This window comes from Microtus ochrogaster, chromosome 5 (genome assembly GCF_000317375.1).
Source record: "Microtus ochrogaster isolate Prairie Vole_2 chromosome 5, MicOch1.0, whole genome shotgun sequence".
Taxonomy (NCBI): domain Eukaryota; kingdom Metazoa; phylum Chordata; class Mammalia; order Rodentia; family Cricetidae; genus Microtus; species Microtus ochrogaster.
The window spans coordinates 16,124,507-16,145,415 of record NC_022012.1 but is presented as its reverse complement, the minus strand read 5'-3'; the positions used below and the strand labels follow the sequence as shown (position 1 = coordinate 16,145,415).

The window sequence follows — 20,909 nt, the reverse complement described above, 5'->3', positions numbered from 1 at the left end:
CCATCTCCCCACTCCCCTCCCCATCTCTACACTCCCCTCCCCACCATCTCCACACTCCCCTCCCCATCTCTACACTCCCCTCCCCATCTCCACACTCCCCTCCCCATCTCTACACTCCCCTCCCCACCTCCACACTCCCCTCCCCACCTCATGGCCCTTACCCACCTGATGGCCCTTACCCACCTGATGGCCCTTGTTTCTGCCTTCCTTCTTATGAGTTATCTTGGCTGTCCCAGCCATTTTCTCTCACTTGGTCACCCCTGACTAATTATTACCCCAAACAGTGCATGACAACACAGTAAATATTCAGTAAATACCATGAGGGGCTGAAGCTGGATTCGGTTGGTAGAGGCTTGCATAACACGATGAAACCAGGGGTTCCCTCTCTAGCACTGTATAAAATGGGTGAGGGTGTACGCACCTGTCACCCCAGCACTCAGGAGGCAGAGGCAGAAAGTGCAGGAGTTCAAGGTCACTCTATGCCACAAAGACCCTGTCTCCAAAAAACAAAACTAAAGCAAAACAAAAAGTGAAATGAAAGAAGAGAAAGGAAAGGAAAAAGAAAAGAAAAATACCTTGTTAATGTATGAGCAAGGCAGGTAGCACACCCCTGTAAGCATAGAACTCAGGAATGAGACAGGAAGATCTCAAGTTTGTAGCCAGCCTGGGCTACAGTGAGACCTTATCTCAAACAAACAAACAAACAAACAAACAAACATCAGGGGAACCAGAGAGGTGGTCAGTGGTCAAGAGCTCTTGAACTCTTTGAGAGGATCTGAGTTTGGGTCCAGTGTTTCATCCACACAGCTCACAGTCACTTCCATCTCAGCTCCAGGGGATCTGATGCCCTCCTCTGGCCTTCTGAGGCACTGCACACACATCTACACATACCCACACTCATATACACACAAAACAGAGCCAAACAAAGTTTAAAAACCTTCCCAGTGAAGGTGTATTTCAAATGAGGAGGACTCAAGAGGCAAAAATCAAAGCTACTGTGTGCCAGGCATTGTCCTGACCCTCCGGGAACCAAACACATACTTGTTCCTGTAGGAGACGCCAGCCCAAAGGAGGACAGAACAGACCTTCTTGCTCTCTGTCTGAATAATGCCCAGAAGTGAGTCCAGGGTCCTTCTAGAGGTTCCCCAGTCAGCCTGTTCTAAGTAAACCAGGAACAAACGTTTTCTTACCATCCACCCTGGGGGCACAGAACTTGCTTTAGAACTCCCTTAGTTCAGGCTTTCTCTGTCCCCAGGGTACTCTACACCCTGTTTGGCTCTAACAACTCATTTGTGATGTTCTTTTGTTTTTAGACAGGGTCTCCTGTAGGATAAGGATGCCCTGAGCACCTGATCTTCCTGCCTCTATCTTGAGTGCTGGGCTGACAGGAGAAGGCTGCCACAGTCAGGCTGTGTACTACTTGGGATGGAACCCAGCAGTTCCAACTAAACTACAGCTCCAGGCCACAAAAGTCAGCCCAGTGCTGACCTGGTGGGTCCTTTCCCCGCTGAGCCATCTCACCACCCCCCAGCTAGTGGTCTGTGAAGGCAGTGTGGGTATATGTGCCAGTCTCAGAGTGGTCTCTATGAGAAGTGTCAAAGTGAGCGTCAGATCCCTTTAGTCTCTTCCTTCCCAGGAGGAGACCACTGAGGGACCCCATGATGAAGACTGCCTCCCAGGAAGTCTGCCGTCAGTAAGTGATAGGGTTCAGGATGGAGATGGGGGTGACAAAGGGGACTCTCAGAGAGGGGCCTGGGGTCAGTGATGTCACTGAGTAACTGAAGTTTTGGGGTTGCAGAAACTGTCCCCAGGTCCTGTCCCCTACCTTGGCACCTTTCTCACAGACTTGATTATGCTGGACACAGCCTTACCGGATATGTTGAAGGTTTGACCCCTTACCCTTGACTCCTGACCCCTGCTCTATCACCCCCAACGCATCACCTTTGATCCTGCCTTGTACCCATCTCCCCCATTCACATACTATGGTGGCTCACACCATCCTAGCTTTTGATCTTGACTTTTGACCCTTGACCCTGGATGCTGTAGCTCAAGCCAGTTTTGCCCCCTCAGGGAAATCTCATCAACTTTGAGAAGAGGAGGAAGGTGAGTAGGTGGGTACTTGGGTGGGTGGGATGCCCCAGGATGGGGAAGCAGGGTGGGGCAGGGTCTCAGTAGACACCCCCTCAGGAATGGGAGATCCTGGCCCGAATCCAGCAGCTACAGCATCGCTGCCAACTCTACAGCCTGAGTCCCCACCCACCAATCCTGGCTGCCCTTCGAGCCCAGCGCCAGCTCAGTGAGGAACAGAGGTAACCAACCCACCAAGTCTAGTTCACATACAATCCACCTTTCCTCCCCTTCCAGAAGCTTCTCAGACCATTCTGAGGACAGCCCCACCCTGTACCCTTTATTCCCTGGGTCTGAAGGTCACTACCCACCTCCAACCTAAAATTTGAGCCCATTCTATACCCTGATTTCGCCCTTCATGTCCATTAGTCAATCAACTTGAACGCCCCACCTGTCTCCCCGTAGACTTCTGATCCTGTCATCCAAATCTGTGGCCCTGACCATCAGCTCTGCAGTGTCCATCTGGCCCCCCGACTCAAGAGCCCTATTGCTTCCTTTAATTCCGTTCAACGCATACCATGCACTGTTGGTCTCCTAAATTATCTGACCCTGAATTTAATGTTGGCCCAATTGACTCTTCATTTCACACTGCGGTTTCTGTTTTGTTTTGTGTTGTAGTGTTAATGCCTCATACAGGCTAAGTCTGTGCTCTACCCCTCAACTATGGCCTCAGCCCCTCGCTGGGGACTCTAGGCAGGGGCTCTACCCCTCAGCCACGGCCTCAGCCCCTCTCTGGGGACTCTAGGCAGGGGCTCTACCCCTCAGCCACGGCCTCAGTCCCTCTCTGGGGACTCTAGGCAGGGGCTCTACCCCTCAGCCACGGCCTCAGTCCCTCTCTGGGGACTCTAGGCAGGGGCTCTACCCCTCAGCCACAGCCCCAACCTCTCACTAAAGGATTCTAGGCAGGGTATCTACCCCTAAGCCACAGCCCCAGCCCCTCACTGGGGACTCGAGGCAGGGGCTCTACCCCTAAGCCATGGCCCCAACCTCTTACTAAGGGATTCTCTGCAAGCACTCTATGTGTGAGCCACAACCCTAGCTAATCTCACCCTGTAAGTGCTGTGCACCCCACTAACCAAAGAGTTCACCCCATCTATAATGCATCCTGGTACCCCAGTGAATCCTGTTTCCATCCTAACCTGACACCTCACCCCTTCTTCTCTCCCCACTGTGTACTTGATTGACAACTCACCCTAACTCCTACCTCTTGATCCTTCCTCTGCTTCCTGTTCCCTCACCGCTGCTCACATGCTGAACCTCTCCAGCTACCGGGTCTCCCGTGTCATTGAGCCACCAGCTGCCTCCTGTCCCAGCTCCCCACGTATCCGGCGGCGAATCAGCCTCACAAAGCGTCTCAGTGCGTGAGTGTCAGGATGTGTGCAGTGGAAGCCATGTGGGTAGAGACGGGGGAGGGGGTGGACAGGGGCGTCCAGTTTCAGAGCTAAACCATCCCTTCTCCTCACCCTAGGAAGCTGTCCCGGGAGAAGAACTCTTCCCCTAGTGAGAGTCCCGGGGACCAGTCCTCACCAGCCTCCAGGTGAGTAGGCAGGCCAAAAGGGACAGGCGACATCAGGACCAAAAGTCCGGCCAGCCCTCCCACCTTGAATTCTGTGTTTTTACCAGTGTGTCTCCAGGGTCTCCCCCATCCAGTCCCAGAAACCGAGAACCTCCTCCTGGTAGTCCGCCAGCCTCCCCAGGACCCCAGAGCTCCAGCAACAAGGTACCACAATGATCTGTGGTTGTGTTGAGGACTGGGGCACAGGGTTCAGTATCTGTGTGTGCACATGCGTGTGTGTGAGTCTGGTGTGTGTATGCAGCACTGCAGGTGTGTGTCGCAGAGACTGGCTGCTCTCTGCTACCTTCTCTGGGAGACTGCACCTCCATGGCCATATGAGTCATGACCTACCATCTGGCTCCTCCTGTCTGATTGGATTTCCAACAATCTGTAGGGCACACCAGGTATAATCCCCATACTTTTTTTTCCCTAACAAACAATACTCCAGCCAAGTGTGGTGGTGGTGCAGGCCTGTAATCCCAGCACTTGGGAGATGGAGGCAAGAGGACCAGAGTTCAAAGCCTTTCTTGGCTACATAATGAGCCTGGGTTCCATGATATCATGTCTCAACAACAATGACAAAAACAAATCAAAAACCAAAACAAAACACAAAGTACTGGGATTGGACCTAAAATCTTTCAAGTGATCTACTATGGAGCCGTGTTCCCAGCCCCTTGCGGGAGATTCTTTCTAGACAGGGGCTCAACCGCTGAGCTATATCCCAGCTCCTCAGTGGCAGACTCTAAGTCAGTGAAGAATTGCTATGCTCCCAACACTTTTATTACTTTTTGTCTTGAAACGGGTCTTACTAGGTTGCCGAAGCTAGCCTTGAACTTGTGATCCTCATACCTCAAACTTTCCAGCAGCTGAGATAATAGTTCTGTGCCACCAGCTCTAGCTGTCACTCACTTCTACAAGGATATACAAGCCTAAAAGTCTGCATACCTGACAGAAGTATGCCCAAATATCCACAGAGCTATGCCTGAGGTTGCTCACTGATGGTGTGTTGTGGCTTTTCAACTATACAATGTACACTATGTGCTGTCTACCTGGAGCCTGCTGTGAACTTGGCTTTGTGTGTCTATGGGTCATGTGTCCATCTGTTTCTATAACAGGGAACTGGAGTCTGTGTGTGAGGGATGACATGTGCTCGGTCTTGTGGGTGTACCCTAACTGTCTGGTCCCCAGTCTCTCATGTAGCAGGAAAGGGGTGTGAGGACTCTGGGGGAGTCGTGTGTGTTCATCAGCTGAGTGACTATAGTGGGGAAAGAGCCGCATGGTGTTCATCACGCAGATGAGCAAGGCCACAACCTCTCCAACCCCACACTGCCTACAGCCGTCTCTGAACACGGAATCCTCCATAACCTTGACCCTGAGCAACCCTCGAATTCCTCTCCTTGGGCAGCAGACCTCAGAGGCCCGTGTCATTCGAGTCAGCATCGACAATAACCATGGGAACTTGTATCGGAGCATCTTGGTAAGGGATGAGGAGGGGACAGCCTTGTCCTTAGTTCTGGGACCCTGTCCCTTACCACCTGCCCCTCTTGTATGAGTTTTAATTACATATACGTGTATATATATAGTATATGTATGTATATGTACATATAGTGTGTATACATATATGTGTGTGTGTATATATATAGTGTGTGTAGGTCAGATGACAACTTGCAGGAATTGGTTCTCTCCTTCTACCATGCAGGTGTCAGGGACAGAACTCAGGTTGTCTCTTGGAGTAGTCTTTTCCTGCTGAACCGTCTGGCTGGTCTTTTCCTGTCTTTCTTTTACAGCTCACTTGTCAGGACAAAGCCCCCAGCGTGGTGCAAAGAGCCCTGGAGAAGCACAATGTGCCTCAGCCCTGGGCCCGTGACTACCAGCTCTTCCAGGTCCTACCTGGAGACAGAGGTAAGCAGGGACAGTTTGCATTGAGCTGTCACTGCTGTGACAAAACCCCAGACAGCAACTGAAGAGAGGAAGGGTTTATCTTGGCTCACAGTCGGAGAGCTACAGTCCTTTACGGTGGGGCCAGCACCGAGAAGCTCCAGGCTGCTGATCACTCCACACAATGCTACCAAATGTGGACCGAGTATTCAAATACCCGAGACCATGAGGAACATCCCAGTTTCAACCACCACCACCAGCACCCACAATCACAGGTTGTTCAAGCCTTGAGTGTGAACGCCCTTAGCTTAACCGGCTGAAGAGGAAGAGTGGTGGCAGTCATCTGAGTTCATTGTCACAGTAGACCAAGCTTGCCTGGGAAGGGATGTGGGAGAAGTCATTGGGGTGATAGGAAGTTCCCCAAGGAGCACCCAGACTTTGCAGGCTACCCATCGTGGTCCCCATTTCCATGCAGAGCTCCTGATTCCGGACAGTGCCAACGTCTTCTATGCAATGAGCCCAACCGCTCCTGGCGACTTCTTGCTGCGTCGGAAAGAGGGGACAAGGCATACACCTTCAGCTTCCCCAACCTGAAGCAGCATTCACCACGGACAGCTTGGTACCTGGCTTCTACCACCATCAAAGTAGGGGTCCATTTCCTGAAGAGCTTCCGTCCCCCAATAGAAGCCATCTTGTTCCATATCCTGGGGACTCCCCAGCCTTAGCCCATCAGACACCATCTCTCTGACTTCCTTGGCACTTGGCCATTATTCCAGAAACATGGATGTGTGAGAAAAGTGTAGAACTCAGAAAAATCAAGAGCTTTAAGAGCTGGGAGCTTAGCTTAGTGGCAGGGCATTTGCCCAGCATGCCCTAGACCCTGGATGTTTTCAGCACTACCCAAAATAAAAGTCCTATAGAGTGTAGTTAAGTTGGATCCTAACACGTGGCATCAGGGGTCTGAGAGCCAGCACTGAGCATATCCAGCATGTTGCCACATGCCCATAATCCCAGTGCTCGGGAGCTGCAGGTAGGAGAATCAGGAGTTTGTCATCCTCAGCTACATAGTGAACTGAAGGCAAACCTGAACCACATCATAAAACTTCATTTTAAAAAACAAAACTAAGAAAAGGTTGAAAAAATCCTCACGAGAGTTCAGGGTTTTCTCCCCCTGCTTTCAGAAGGTGCGACCCTGTCTCTCCATCACATGAGTGGAGATGTGGGGGGGAGGGAGGAGTTTGTCATCACTCGCAAATACAGGCAGCGAGAAATTGGGCATGGTGGTGAATGGCCGTCACCCTAGCACTGCAGAGGCAGGAGGATGTCGAGTCCATGGTCATTTTCAGCTGTAGTGGGAGTTCCAGACCAGCCTGTGACATTATTCCCTGTCTCAAATAAGCAAAGAGAGACAGTGTAGATGAAGTGAGCTCAGAGGTAACCTCAAAACAGCAGCAGCACACTGGCTTCCGAGATTCTGCTGTAAACTAGACCTCAACAGGTATCACCGAGTTCTTCCATTTTCAAAGGGTCTGTAAAATGCCTTAGTGAGGAAACCTCAATTCAGATCCCCAGCACCCACATAAACAGCAGGGCATGGTGGGGTATGTCTGTAATCCCAGTCTAGGAGTGGAGAGAGACAGGTCCCAGGGGTTTGCTATCCATCATTCACGTGAGACCCTGTCTCAGTAATGCTGAGGGCCATCAAGGTGACTCAGTGGGTAAAGGTGCTTGTGAGGCAAGCCTGGCATCCTGAGTTCAGTCCCAGGTCCCAGAATCTATGTAAAGATGGAAGGAGAGAACGGACTCCACAAAGGGGTCTTCTGACCTGTGTGTGTGCACCAAGACATGTGCTCTCAGCACACATTCCAAGACAGGGTTTCTGTGTGTAACAGCCCTGGCTGTCCTAGAGCTAGATCTGTAGACCAGGTTGGCCTCAAACTCACTGAGATCCGCCTGCTTCTGCCTCCTGAGTGCTGGGATGAAAGGCATGTGCCACCACCGCCCAGCTGCCAACACACATCTTATATACACACAAAAGAGTAATATTTTTTTTAAATTTATTTATTACGTATACAACATTCCTTCCATGTATGCTTGCAGGCCAGAAGAGAGCACCAGACCTCATTACATATGGTTGTGAGCCACCATATGGTTGCTGGGAATTGAACTCAGGACCTCTGGAAGAGCAGTCAGTGCTCTTAACCTCTGAGCCATCTCTCCAGGCCCAAGAGTAATATTTTTAAATATTTTTAAAGTAAGGTAGAGAATGATAGATAACTGATACAAATCTCTGGCCTCCATGGGAGTGTGCATGAGTGAGCACACACACGCATAATACACACCCATAAATCCTAGTGAAATAGGCACTTGCCAAAAAGAAATTGATATCTGCTGTATTGAAAAGTCCAATAAGGGCTAGGCAGTAGTGGTAGCATTCAGGAGGCAGAGGCAGGAGGAGCTCTGAGTTTGAGATCAGGTCAGCCTGGTCTACAGAGAAAATTCCAGGACAGCCAGAATACACAGAGAAACACTGCCTTGAAAAAACAACAAGAGAGAGAGAGAGAGCAAGAAAAGAGAAAAGTCTAATATAGGGCTGGAGAAATCACTTAGTGGTTAAGAGCTCTTCTTCTTGCTAAGGATCTGGCTTCTATTCCCAGCACCCTCAAGGAGGGTCACCACTCCCTCAGCACTTGGCACTCACGTGGAGGCGACTCTGATTTGCTCTGAGAATAAGATTGTCTGTTCTCCCTCAAATTCACTCACCTCGTATGGAAATAAAGCCACTGATCTTCAGCCACTCAAAGTAAAAGCCACAGATGTACTTGCCGCTCTAGCATACAGAAAGCCAAAGGTGAAGGAAGATGGGCTTAAGGGCAACCCACGTTGTGTAAGAGACCCTGTGTCAAAGCAACATGAACACTTTTCCTGTGTTAGGGCTCAAACCCCGGGCCTTGTACGTGGTGGGCAATTGCTCTGCCACTGATCTACAACAAAAGCTGCTTTGTCTGACTCCTGTAGCAAATATGGTCACGTGATTAATTCTTGGCCAATGAGAGATACAATGAAGGGAAGTTGGCCAATTCCGAGGGCTACTCTTAAATGGAGGGGTGAGTCTTCCCCTTCCACAATTCCTGCTTTCTGATGGTTAGATTGAAGACATGAGATAACTGGTCTGGTTGAGTAGTCACATCCTCTGAGTAACTGAGCAACAAGTGGGAAGGCACCTGGGCCCTTGGAGTTGGACAACTGCTGTGTGGATTGCTGTCACTTGGAAAGTAATGTCAGAAATAAATTGCTATCTCCTTCTGCTATCCATGGTTTTGTCATAGTAGCCAAAAGAACATTTTTATGCTAGAGGTTGGTGGAACACTCCTTTAATCCCAGCACTAAGACAGAGGCAGGTGAATTTCTGAGCTCGAGACCAGCCTGTTCTACAGAGAGGATTCCAGAACAGTCAGGACTGTTACATAGAGAGACCCTGTCTCTAAAACAAACCAAACAAAGATAAACAAAGAAAAAGAACATCCTTGGATGTCTCGCTTAGTTGTTTGTTTCTATTGTTATTGTGATTGAGTGTGTGCTGTATACATGTGTTCACAGGCAAGCACTACACAGGCCAGAGGGAGACTTAAAACATCTGAGTTGTGCATGCTCCATCCTAATTTTTGTGACAGGATCTCTCACTGAACCTGGTGCTCACCTCTTCAGCTAGACTGGCTGGCCAGCGAGCTACAGGGATTCATCCACATCTTGCTGCAGTGAGATTCATGTAGAAACTCCTCATCCTGCTTTTTTTTTTTTTTTTTTTTTTTTTTTTTTTTTTTTTTTTTTGGTTTTTCGAGACAGGGTTTCTCTGTGGCTTTGGAGCCTGTCCTGGAACTAGCTCTGTAGACCAAGCTGGTCTCGAACTCACAGAGATCCACCTGCCTCTGCCTCCCGAGTGCTGGGATTAAAGGTGCCCGGCTTTTCATCCTGCTTTTTACATGGGTCTTGGGGATCGAACTTTACCTACAGAGCCATCTCCTCAGCTACCGTTTTTCTGTTTGTTTGGTTTTGTTGTTGTTTGTTTTAGTCAAAAATCTCCTTAAGACCATTTGTATCAGACTGCAGAGATGGCTCAGCGGTTAAGAGCACTAGCTGCTCTTCCGAAGGTCCTGAGTTCAGTTGCCAGCAACCACAAAGTGGCTCACAACCATCTGTAATGAGATCTGGTGCCCTCTTCTGGCGAGTAGACATACATGTAGGCAAGATACTGTATAAATAATAAATAAATCTTTTTTTTAAAAAGACCATTTGGGTGGGAGGGGGGTGGCGCACACCTTTAATCCCAGCACTTGGGAGGCAGAGGCGGCAAGCAGATCTCTGTGAGTTCGAGGCCAGCCTGGTCTACAAGAGCTAGTCATTTGTATGTGCGGCATCATCTCATTTTCTCATCTGAACTAGCCTGAGAGTGTCCCCCTGCCCCATACACATCTCTAGGCCAGGCAAGGCGCACACGCCTGTAATCACAGCATGGGCTTGGGGGGGAGGAGCAGAAGCAGGAAGACCCCTCTGAGTTTGAGCCTTTGATACATAACCAAGCTGTCTCCAAACAAAGCCCATTTCTTTTTTTTTCTTTTTTTTTTCAGTTTTTTCGAGACAGGGTTACTGTTTCTCTGTAGCTTTGGAGCCTGTCCTGGAACTAGCTCTTGTAGACCAGGCTGGCCTCGAACTCACAGAGATCCGCCTGCCTCTGCCTCCCGAGTGCTGGGATTAAAGGCGTGCGCCACCACCGCCCGGCCACAAAGCCCATTTCTTGAGGAAGAGAATCACACTGATATCCATCTTTTGTTGTTTTATGTATTTGATCATTTTGGCTGTATATACATCTGTGCACATGTGTACAGTGCTTATAGAGACCGGAAGAGGGTGTTGGATCCCCTGGAACTGGAAATACAGACAGTTGTGAGGTACCATGTGGGTGCTGGGAATCCAAACCAGGTCCTCTGCAAGAGCAGTATGTATGTATGTATGTATGTATGTTTGTATGTGCGTATTTATCTATCTCTCTACCTATCTATCCATGTATGTATCTATTCATATATGTATGTACATATCCACACATATATCTTTGTGTGTGTGCATCCATACATGTATCTATCGTGTACATGTGTATGAATTCACTTACCTTTCTGTCCATCTTGGTGGTGCTGGGGATAAACCCGAGGCTTTCCGCTGCTAGATAAGGGCTGTACCATGGGCTACACCCCATTCAACTTTCTTTTTTAAAAGTAAAGGAAGCTAGGTGTGGTGGCACAGGTCTGTGATCCCAGCATTCAGGAACCTGAGACAGGAGGATCGCCACAATTCCAGAACAGTCTGGGCTATTTAGTGACACCCTGTGACAAAAACAAACAAAAAACAACAAAACAATACCGGAGCTGTAGCTCATTGAAGAGCCCTTGTCCAGCATGCCTGAGGTCTGGGTTCCGTTCCAGCACCACATAGACCGGAGATGGTAGTGCATGCCTGCCATCCATCCCAACATGAAGGAAGTGGAGGCAGGAGAACAGAAGTTCAAGATCATCCTTAGTGATTCATACAATGAATTTGAAGTCAGCTTGGGATACAATAAGACCCCGTTTCAGAAAACAAAAACAAAAACAAAAACAAAAAAACAAATAAAACAAAAACCGGGTTGGTGAGATCTAAGCCCCAATGCTGGGAACCACATGGTAGGAGAGGATTGGCTCCCAAAGTTGTCCTGTCCCCTCCATATGTGCCCTAGTGCATTGGGGCATGCACACACGCACGCATGCACACACGCGTGTGCACACACACGCACATAATAAATAAATGTTTACGATTTTTAAAATCATAATGATCTATTCCCAAATCGGTGTAATCCACAAACAGAAAACACCATAGCATGTTGTTTGTCAGACTGCACAGCCTGGTCCTGCTCAGACGTCCAGTTGGTAGTCATCTTTAGGATTTTTATTTCGAACCGGACTGAGGAAGAGGTACCGCCTAGTGTTTCCATCTGTGTCCTGCTGGCCTGCTCAGCAGGGCAGATTTACAGACGCCCTGACTAGACGTGAAGAAGGTAAGTCTCGTGTCCATGACCACATTAGCAACCACCAACCCCCTCCCCCGAAACAAAACCCTTCTATCTGCCCCACCCCCCTACACTGGTTATGGAGGCGGCTGTGCCCAAGAGGGCCCCTGTTCCCTCCGGAGGCCTGTGGCTTATCTGTCCCCGACTGCGTGCTGGCCCCGCCCCCTGGAGGGAGCTGCCACTTGGAAGCTCCTGGTCAGCTGTGTCCGGCAGCTGCTGCTGACCCAGCTGTGGACTGGGGGAAAGGGGAAAGAGGAAAGGGGAGGGGAGGCGGGGGGGACACGGAGGGGCTGGAGCCCTGGGCTTCCTGAAACTGGGGCTGCATCATGGACCACCTCAGGGTGCCCCTCTGGCCTCGGGTTGGCCCCCTCTGTCTCCTACTTGCTGGTGCAGCCTGGGCTCCCTCACCCAGCCTCCTGGACCCCAAGTTTGAGAGCAAAGGTAAGAGCTATACATGGGTACCCCCTCATTAAGTCGTAGAGGGCAATGCTACCGCCTGAATTTCCAGCTTGGGTCTCGGGGGCCACACATCCACGTCCTCTGAACCCCCAGATGGGTCCTACAGTCAAACTGGTTTCTGAACCTGATGAGGCATGTCAATGTCTGACCCTTGAGCCATGCCCAGGGGGAAAAGTCTTAGAAAGGCTTAAGATTGTTTTAGCTGTTTGAAACAGAATCTCAGAAGGTAGACCAGGCTGGCCTTGAACTGCTAGGATTAAAGGCAAGTGTCACCCTGCCTGTGCTGTTTTTGTTTTGTTTTGTTTTTGAAGCAGGGTCTTACGGTAGCTCAGGCTGCCCTCATCCACCTCTCAACTACTGGGGTGACAGGTTAACCAACCCCTTTGGCTCTGTTTTGTGTTTTGAGGGACTCTGAGATGTGGTAGAATTCGGAAGGGCAGAGTAGGTCAGAGCTCCTAGTTGGAAGTGATCAAACTCACAGTGGCCCTGGAAAGTGGTTAAGGTGGTGGGAGAACAGGACCCGTCTGCAGGCGACTGTAAACACGGTTTGGCGCGGCGTATGGTGCTAGATCTCTTCCACTTCTTGCTAGGAGGAGGAAGGGGGGCGGGGGACACGGTTGGCGCTATCGGGGGGCAACCGGGTGCCTGCGGGGACCGATAGGAGGCCAGTACTCTGCACACACGCGCGCTAGGGCGGGGCCAGCACCGCTCAACTTACAGGGTGAGTGGGCGTGTGCACGGGGTTGGGACAAAGCAGGCGGGGTCGCTACTGCGAGTTCTAGAGGTGCCACTTCTGCAAGACCCCTCGAAGGCCCTCTTGGAGAAGAGGGCGGGGCACTACAATTATCGGGTCTGCACAGGCGATAGGAGGGAGGGTTAGGGGACTGTGGAGTACAGACTTCGACTTCCCTGACCACCACCCACCTCCCCGCTCCATGGCAACCCCCCTCCCTAGCGGCCCTGCTGGCATCCCGGGGCTCCGAAGAACTTCTGTGCTTCACCCAGCGATTGGAGGACTTGGTGTGTTTCTGGGAGGAAGCAGCGAGCTCCGGGATGGGCTTCAACTACAGCTTCTCTTATCAGCTCGAGTGAGTCTCCCAGGACTAGGTGACCTAAGGCGGGGTTCGGGGCAGCAAAGTTTCCTGAATGTCATAACCTGGAATGTCTCCACGGGTCTGAAGTCTTGGTTAAGGGTGACAGGCGGGGGGTGGGGGTGGGGGAAATGGGCGGAGGGCTCCCCCTGGTGGCCGGGGTTGGAATAATTCTCCATCAACGGTCCATCACATTGGAATTGGGGCGCTCCAATGTGGTCTCCACTATCTGAGCAAAAGAAATCAAAAACTCTCCAGTCATCTCCTACCCTCCCTGCTTGTCCAATCTTTTCTTCTCGGTTTCTCCGGTCGCACAGGGGTGAGTCACGTAAGTCATGTCGCCTGCACCAGGCACCCACAGTCCGCGGCTCCGTGCGTTTCTGGTGTTCACTGCCGACAGCGGACACGTCGAGCTTCGTGCCACTGGAGCTACGCGTGACGGCGGCCTCCGGATCTCCTCGCTACCACCGCATCATCCATATCAATGAAGTTGGTAGGTGAGAGGGGATGGGAGCGACATCGGTCGGGGTGGAGGCTGGGCTGTGTCCCTGCCTACCCGATTTGCTTCACTTTCTGCAGTACTCCTGGACGCCCCTGCGGGACTGCTGGCGCGCCGGGCGGAGGAGGGCAGCCACGTGGTGCTGCGCTGGTTGCCACCTCCTGGGGCACCTATGACTACCCACATCCGTTACGAGGTGGACGTGTCTGCAGGCAACCGGGCAGGGACCACGCAAAGGGTGAGAGTCCACTCAACCTCCCTGCGTCCTGGCCCAAAATACCACTCTTTTGGGTCCCCATCGCTGTTTGTGTTTTTTAAGATTTGTTTATTATAAATATTATACAGGGTTCTGTCTACCTGTGAACTCAGGACCCCTGGAAGAGCAGTCAGTGCTCTTTACCTCTGAGCCATCTCTCCAGCCCCAACCATCGCTTTTTTTTAATTGCTCTCTTTTCTGTGCTGGGTGCACGCTCGCCACTGTGCCCTTGAGGGGATCAGAGAACAACTTTCCTGAGTCTTTCTCGTTTTACCACTAGGGTCCCCTGAGCGGCACCATACCTAATTGGCGCTCACGTTAGCTCACGCCCACTTTCCCTCCACTCGCACGTTGCTCAGGCTTCTCTAGGGCCTCAGCCCCTCTCACAACCTAGTTCACATCCTCAGATGTCAGGGAGGTGCTCTCTGTGAGGTGCCTGGCTCTTCCTTTATATAGCTCAGAGTCAGCTCTTGTCTTTGGGGGTCCTTGATCTGATTTGCCTTGAGCCAAAAAATGGGCCTTGTCAGTGATACCGTTACTTGAGTGCCCCCAAATACCGTTCCCATTATTAGGGTGCTGACTAGATGCCTCCGTGCAAGCTTCCCTATTTTCTCACTGGGCGCTAGTTGGTGACTGACTCCACCGAACCCTAGGTGGAGGTCCTGGAAGGACGCACTGAGTGTGTACTGAGCAACCTGAGGGGCGGGACGCGCTACACCTTCGCTGTTCGAGCGCGCATGGCCGAGCCGAGCTTCAGCGGCTTCTGGAGCGCCTGGTCTGAGCCCGCGTCGCTGCTGACTGCTAGCGGTGAGGCTCCAGTTCCTCGGAGAGAAGAACGAGGTGGGCCAAAGACCCGGCAAACCTCCCTGACCTCCTTCCTGTCTCCCAGACCTGGACCCTCTCATCCTGACGCTGTCTCTCATCCTCGTTCTCATCTCGATGCTGCTGGCAGTATTGGCACTGCTGTCCCACCGCCGGTGAGCCCCCAACCCGAGCTAAAGTCAGATCTCTCTCTAGGGAAAGCAGGCTGAGGGGTGAGCACTGGCCTAGAGTCACCCAGTTATCAGTGATAGAATACAAGCCAGACCACACCCAGACTCTTGAACTTCCTTTCTCTCGGTCACCTGCTAGAGTTCTCTTGACCTCAGCGATGGCTCCTTCCCGCATTCTTTTGTGGGTTCCATTTCCCGATGTAGTCAACCTTGTCAAAACAACCAGACAGTTAATGGAAGAGATTTAAGCCCAGTGGCTTTAATGACCTGACCATGCTGCGTATTTATAATTATGTGCTGCGGTATTTATAATTCCCAGTGCACTCAAAACTTTGCTCGTCCTACTTTTCCAGAAAGTACACATCCTGCCAGCCCTTCGTGGCCCTGGGTATTTACTTCGTTGGGAATCGCGCACGCACACACACGCACTTACGCACGCGTTTTGGTGGTTCCGGGGATTCCACCCTCAGCCTATGGAAAGGAGAGATGACGGGTGTGAGGGAGCCTGCACTGAACTCCTTTGCATCCTTCAAAACTATCCCAGACACACTTTTGTAGGACCTCCCCCCCCCCTGCAGGAACCTTGGCATCACTGTAGTGGGGGGATCCGAGAGGGCACTGGTGAGTGCCCAGCAGCACACACCCATGGACTTGTTTCTGACTTCAACAGGACTCTGAAGCAGAAGATCTGGCCTGGCATCCCAAGCCCAGAGAGTGAGTTTGAGGGTCTCTTCACTACCCACAAGGGTAACTTCCAGGTAGGTGACCTGTTTGTCTTCTCCGCTCCTGGGGCTGCCCTGCTACTGCATGCCAAGCCCAGGCCTCTGAGCAGGAGGGTGCTCTCTTCCCAGCTGTGGCTGTTACAGCAGGACGGCTGTCTGTGGTGGAGCCCAAGCAACTCCTTCCCGGAGGACCCACCTGCCCACCTAGAAGTCCTCTCAGAGCGCTGCTGGGGGGTAACACAGGCAGGGGAGCCACGGGCAGATGACAAGGGGCCCTTACTGGAGCCAGGGGGCAGTGAGCATGCCCAGGACACCTACCTGGTACTGGATGAGTGGTTGCTGCCCCGGAGCCCATGCAGTGAGGAGCTCTCAGGATCTGGGGACAGTGTGGACCCAGTGACTATGGATGAAGGCTCGGAAGCATCTTCCTGCCCCTCTGAGTTGGCCTCAAAGCCCAGGCCAGAGGGCACTTCACCTTCCAGTTTTGAGTACACCATCCTGGACCCCAACTCCCAGCGCCTCTGCCCTCGGGCGCTACCTCCTGAGCTGCCTCCCACTCCACCTCACCTGAAGTACCTGTACCTTGTGGTGTCTGATTCGGGCATCTCAACAGATTACAGCTCGGGGAGTTCCCAGGGAGTCCATGGGGACGCATCTGATGGCCCCTACTCCCACCCCTATGAGAATAGCCTTGTCCCGGACCCAGAGCCTCTGCACCCCAGCTATGTGGCCTGCTCCTAGGACGCCAGCCTATGAGATCCCAAGCCCACAACTTCTTGAACAGGGTTGAAAACCATACTTACAGTCACAGCTGACCTCGGTCTTCTGCCCAGCCCATCCTGTCCAGGAAGCAACAGCCTTGCAATGTCAAGATGGACAGTTATCTGTCTGTACATAGAAATATATACATATCGATTTTTCTACCACTCTGTATCTGATTTGTGTGTGTAACTCATGGATGGAGTCGACTCCCTCCCCCCGCCTTGTTCCTGCCATGCTTCATGGCCCGGGCTGGTTGTCTGTGTTTCTGGTTGCTCCTCTGACCTCTGCCCCCATCTTGTCTTTGGATTGCTCCATCAGACCACACACCACAACCAGGTTTTTTGTTTCTTATGTGAGTTCCAGGGATGTGGAACTCATGTTCCTAGACTGGCACGGGAAATGCTTTTATTCTTCTCTTGCTAGCCCATATTTTAGTTGAGATGTGGTAGCTGAAGGTGACCTTGAACTTGTGACGCTCCGGCTTCTACTTCCTGAGTGCTCGGACTCCAGGCTTGTTCCACCATACCAAGATAATGTGGTGCTGGGAACTGACTTGAGCTTCACACATGTGCAGTCACTATGCTCTGCCACAGCCTCTGTAGAAACCTTCAAACCCCAACTTTCCCTGGACCTAGACCATGGGAAAGCATAGCTAAAGTCTTGGTGCTAAGACTGAAATTGTGGATCTCACAAACATGAAGAGGGACCACAACAGTCAGGGCATGCTCCCTAGCTGCCAACACAAGCCACCTGAGACTTAGTGCCGCATCCACACTGCTCCTGGGGGGCACAAACCAACATCTACTCATCCAGATAGAAAAACAGATCCAAGTATGCGTGCCACCGAGTCCAATTTGGTGACCCAATGAGTTTTACTGGAGTTATGTGCATTCCTGCACATGTGGGTTACTTGCAGGAGTAGAAGTGACTCGGACAGCTGCACCAGCAAAGCCCACACCAGCACTGGAAGCCTGGAGCACCCTGCACAGCTGCAGACAGTTCCACAGGTTAGAGAGCATCCTTTCTAAGCAGCTCAGCTTGTCTGAGAGTTCCAGGGTCTTCCCGAAGCCTTTGAGTTGTTTACTTCCCAAGCTTAAGGAGCTCCCGTTACAGGATGAATTATTCACCCCCCCCCACCTTTACAACACCCTGAGTCCCAAGCTTACCTTCAGGATTGATTTGTTTTGTTTTTAAAATTTATTTATTTATTTATTAAGCATACAATATACTGCTAACGAGGAAGTCACCAGGTCTCATTACAGATGGTTGTGAGCCACCATGTGGGTGCTGGGAATTGAACTCGGGACCTCTGGAAGAGCAGCCAGTGTTCTTACCCTCTGAGCCATCTCTTCAGTCTGTTTTTAAGATTTTTTATATACTTTTGTAACACCCGATTTTGTGTTACACCCTTGGTACAGTTCGTGTGCCACTGTATTTATGCGAGTCGGGCAAGGGCCTGGAGATTGGAAGAACACACAAAGAGACCTGGGTCATTCGAAAGGAGATCAGCTGAATGCCCTTTATTCAACCTTGGGAAAATCCTTATATACCTAGCGGCTGCACAAGGATTTCTGCCCAGGCAGATGGAAAATTACCATGCCAAAGATGAAGTCAACAATGCCCTACAGCTAATCACCAGGTGGGACAGGGGGAGCACAGAAACAAACAGAATGCTTTAGTTAGCTGACCAAAAACTGTCCTCAAGATGCACCCCAGGAACAAGGGTAGACCCAGGCCCTACATACTTTAATTTCATGTGTATGAGCGTTCTGCTTATATGTATGTATGTTCACCACTTCTTGCCCAATGTCCAAGGAGACCAGAAGAGGGCATCAGATCCCCTGGAGCTGTAGTAGCAAATGTTGCGTCTGATAGGAATCCGCATTCTGTGGGAGAATTCTTAACCACCGAGCCCTCTCTCCAGCTCCCTAGTTTTTTTGTTTTGCCTTTGAGACAGGGTCTCACTATGTAGCCCTGGGTGGCCTGAACAGTCCACTGAAACTAGGCTGGCCTTAAACACACTAGGATTAACAGCCTGGCCCATTTGGGTTCTTCTGAGACAGGGTCTAGTGTATGTCAGAGTGGCTTAGGACAACCTTACACAGTGACCTCCTACACCTACGTCCCAAAGCTGGGCCTACCATTTTGCATATAACCATGCTCAAATTCAGTTTAATGGCATTAAAAATGTATGTCCTATACTCTATGTGGAGTGAGTCCACTCCCAGCCGTACACCCTACACACATGTGCAAGGGCATGTGTATGTTTAATCCCGACAGTATGTAAGCAGAGACACAGAGGTAACAGATACAGGCACCCATGGAATAGGCAAGAGGAGTCAAGTATATGAGAACACGCCATAGGCCCTGCCCTCAAGAGATGGGGCTGGAGGATCAGAAGTTCAAGGATAGCCTCTGCTAAGTATTTATTTAGTCTGAGCCTAGCCTGAGCTACACAAGGTCCTGTCTGGGAAAAGAATGCAACAGGTAAAGAAATGAACTAGGAAACGTGGCTGAATCTCATCAATGACAGCCAGTGGGCAAAGGAAGCTCCAGCTGACTATATTTATTTATTTAGAAGGGTTTATTATTTATTTATTATTATTAGTGTGGAGGGCGTGTGTGTGTCACCACCCAAAACTGGAGGTCAGAAGACAACCTGCAGGAGTCAGCTCTAGACTCCAACCATGTGGGTCCCAGGAATCAAAGTCAGGCCATCATGCAGGTTGGCAAGGTCCCTTCCCTACTGAGCCATCTCACCAGCTCTCAACAATGCTAGTCTATAAAAGAAAACCTACACTGTTCAGGTCTTTGACTCTGCACCTGTCCCCGAAGTCAGTGTTCTATCCAAGGGACACTGAGGACCAGAGAGGTTGTCACATGCCAAAGTTAATGACTGGCTTCTAGCACTAGAACCTTTTCTGTCCGAGCAGGGCTTAGAAGCCTGGGTAGGCCATGGGGTGATCTTCATCTCTCCACTGGGCAAGAAAGTCACTGACCACTCCATCCTGGGGCTCAGCGGGCCCGACGCCAGGCTGGCTCGAAGGCAGTACTGCTGTCCCAAGCCTAGGGCATCTGGCTGCAGCCAGCACTGTGCAGGAAAATACCGCTGAAGCAATGTCAGATGTGGGACATCACTGTCTGCTTCTTTTTGGGTCTCAAGGGCCACCACAAGCCCGCAGCTGCCACTGGCTCCATGATGGTGGCTAAAGTAGGCAACAGTATCTAGAAGCAATGCAGCCAAGTAGGCGGCTTCCTGGGTCCCTGAATCTTCTGCTAGATAGTCTTCCAGGCCGTCCAGCAGTAGAAGGGACGGGGCAGGCCCTGGGGCCTCATGGGCAGAGGCTAGCAGCTGGAGAAGCTCTGGAACTGAGGATGGGTACTGGAATCGAATCTTCTAGAAGACAGGAAAAGGCAATATTTAATATAGGAGGCCAAGATGCCATACTATGGCTGCCATGGCTCTTCCATTCTTTCCCAGTCGCGGCTCTCACGCCCCATACACAGAGTTCAGGATGAAGCACCAGCAGCCTTTGTCCAGCATGTATCATGGCTCATGTTACCCAGGATGATTGAAAACTCGTTATGTAGCAGGATGGCTTGATACTAAGGAAACTCCGAATCAGAGGGGGAGATAGAAAGGGGAGGGAGAGGGGAGATGAGAGAGAGGAGAGGGGAGAGAGGGGAGAGGGTATAGAGAGAGGGGAGAGAGGGGAGAGGGGAGGAGAGGAGGGAGAGGGAGAGGAGGGGGAGGAAGGAGGAGTGTTTAGACCAAGGTTTCTACCCTGACCGCTCCTCCTGGGAGCCCACGCTCGCTAAAGACGGTCTTTCATTCAATTTTAACTAAACCCGCACTGCCATTGCCACACATGGCTACTCCGAGTCCTCCACCCTCCTCTTCCGCATAGGTTTTCTGTCGTGCCATTGGCCTGCCGACCTGCCACTCATGCGCAGCCTATCCTGCCATTGGGTGACACGTTCCAGGCCGCGCCCTCCGGTTACCTGGAGCCGCCAGGGTTCCCGCGCTGCGGGTGTATTGAGCGGCAGGCTCTGAAGTGGCCTTCGTGTCAGGAAGAGGACAGGCCCGCGGCCTTCCCCTGCCGCCTCGAGGGCGGCTGCAAACAGCAGCGACGTCTGCGCGGAACGCGGAGCGCCGAGCAGCAGCAACGGTGGCCCGCTAGCTCCATCCCCCTCGGGCCTCGCTGCGCTGCCCGCATCCAGGACCCGCCTCAGCGCCTCCGCCATTTGCCAAGTACCGCTGACCAATCAGGGCTGCGCTCTCGTCCGGGGCCCGCCCACACAGATGCCTCATTGGCTACAGTTCACAGCTTCACTGTCGGTCGCTGGAGCTGTCGTAAACGTTCAAAACACGGAACGTGGAGGAAACTGGGGCTTGAGGGATCCGTGGAGGAAGCCGGGGCTTGAGGGATCCGTGGAGGAAGCCGGGGCTTGAGGGATCCGTGGAGGAAGC

General features: G+C 51.6%; 3 protein-coding genes across 5 annotated transcripts in view; 2 read left to right on the top strand and 1 right to left on the bottom strand.

Moving 5' to 3' along the window:
• Positions 1-6,962, top strand: part of Rgl3 (ral guanine nucleotide dissociation stimulator like 3) — a 16,728-nt gene extending 9,766 nt beyond the window's left edge. For both annotated transcript variants that reach the window (XM_026778942.1, XM_013346177.2), the window contains exons 10-19: positions 1,637-1,693; positions 1,799-1,885; positions 2,071-2,103; positions 2,188-2,309; positions 3,393-3,488; positions 3,596-3,664; positions 3,751-3,847; positions 5,019-5,159; positions 5,470-5,584; positions 6,036-6,962. In XM_026778942.1, the coding sequence (XP_026634743.1) occupies positions 1,637-1,693; positions 1,799-1,885; positions 2,071-2,103; positions 2,188-2,309; positions 3,393-3,488; positions 3,596-3,664; positions 3,751-3,847; positions 5,019-5,159; positions 5,470-5,584; positions 6,036-6,154 (936 nt within the window). In that variant the 3' untranslated portion in view covers positions 6,155-6,962. The remainder of the gene's footprint in view (positions 1-1,636; positions 1,694-1,798; positions 1,886-2,070; positions 2,104-2,187; positions 2,310-3,392; positions 3,489-3,595; positions 3,665-3,750; positions 3,848-5,018; positions 5,160-5,469; positions 5,585-6,035) is intronic.
• Positions 6,963-11,983: 5,021 nt separating this feature from the next.
• Positions 11,984-16,449, top strand: Epor (erythropoietin receptor). Its single transcript, XM_005346931.3, has 8 exons — positions 11,984-12,098; positions 13,072-13,204; positions 13,525-13,700; positions 13,787-13,944; positions 14,616-14,769; positions 14,852-14,939; positions 15,625-15,712; positions 15,806-16,449. Exons 1-8 carry the CDS (start codon positions 11,984-11,986, stop codon positions 16,415-16,417), a joined length of 1,524 nt encoding a protein of 507 aa, XP_005346988.1. The 3' UTR covers positions 16,418-16,449.
• Positions 16,450-17,810: 1,361 nt separating this feature from the next.
• On the bottom strand, positions 17,811-20,765 carry Swsap1 (SWIM-type zinc finger 7 associated protein 1). Of its 2 annotated transcripts, XM_005346930.2 has the most exons (3): positions 20,441-20,764; positions 19,237-19,835; positions 17,811-17,894 (listed from the first exon to the last, which is right to left on the bottom strand). In XM_005346930.2, the coding sequence occupies exons 1-2, from the start codon at positions 20,681-20,683 to the stop codon at positions 19,242-19,244; spliced, it is 837 nt and encodes a 278-aa protein (XP_005346987.1). In that variant the 5' UTR covers positions 20,684-20,764; the 3' UTR covers positions 17,811-17,894; positions 19,237-19,241. The 2 variants fall into 2 exon arrangements, with proteins under 2 accessions (XP_005346987.1, XP_026634774.1); XM_026778973.1 differs by lacking the exon at positions 17,811-17,894 and having other exon boundaries at positions 18,406-19,832; positions 20,441-20,765.
• Between the last annotated feature and the right edge of the window lie 144 nt (positions 20,766-20,909).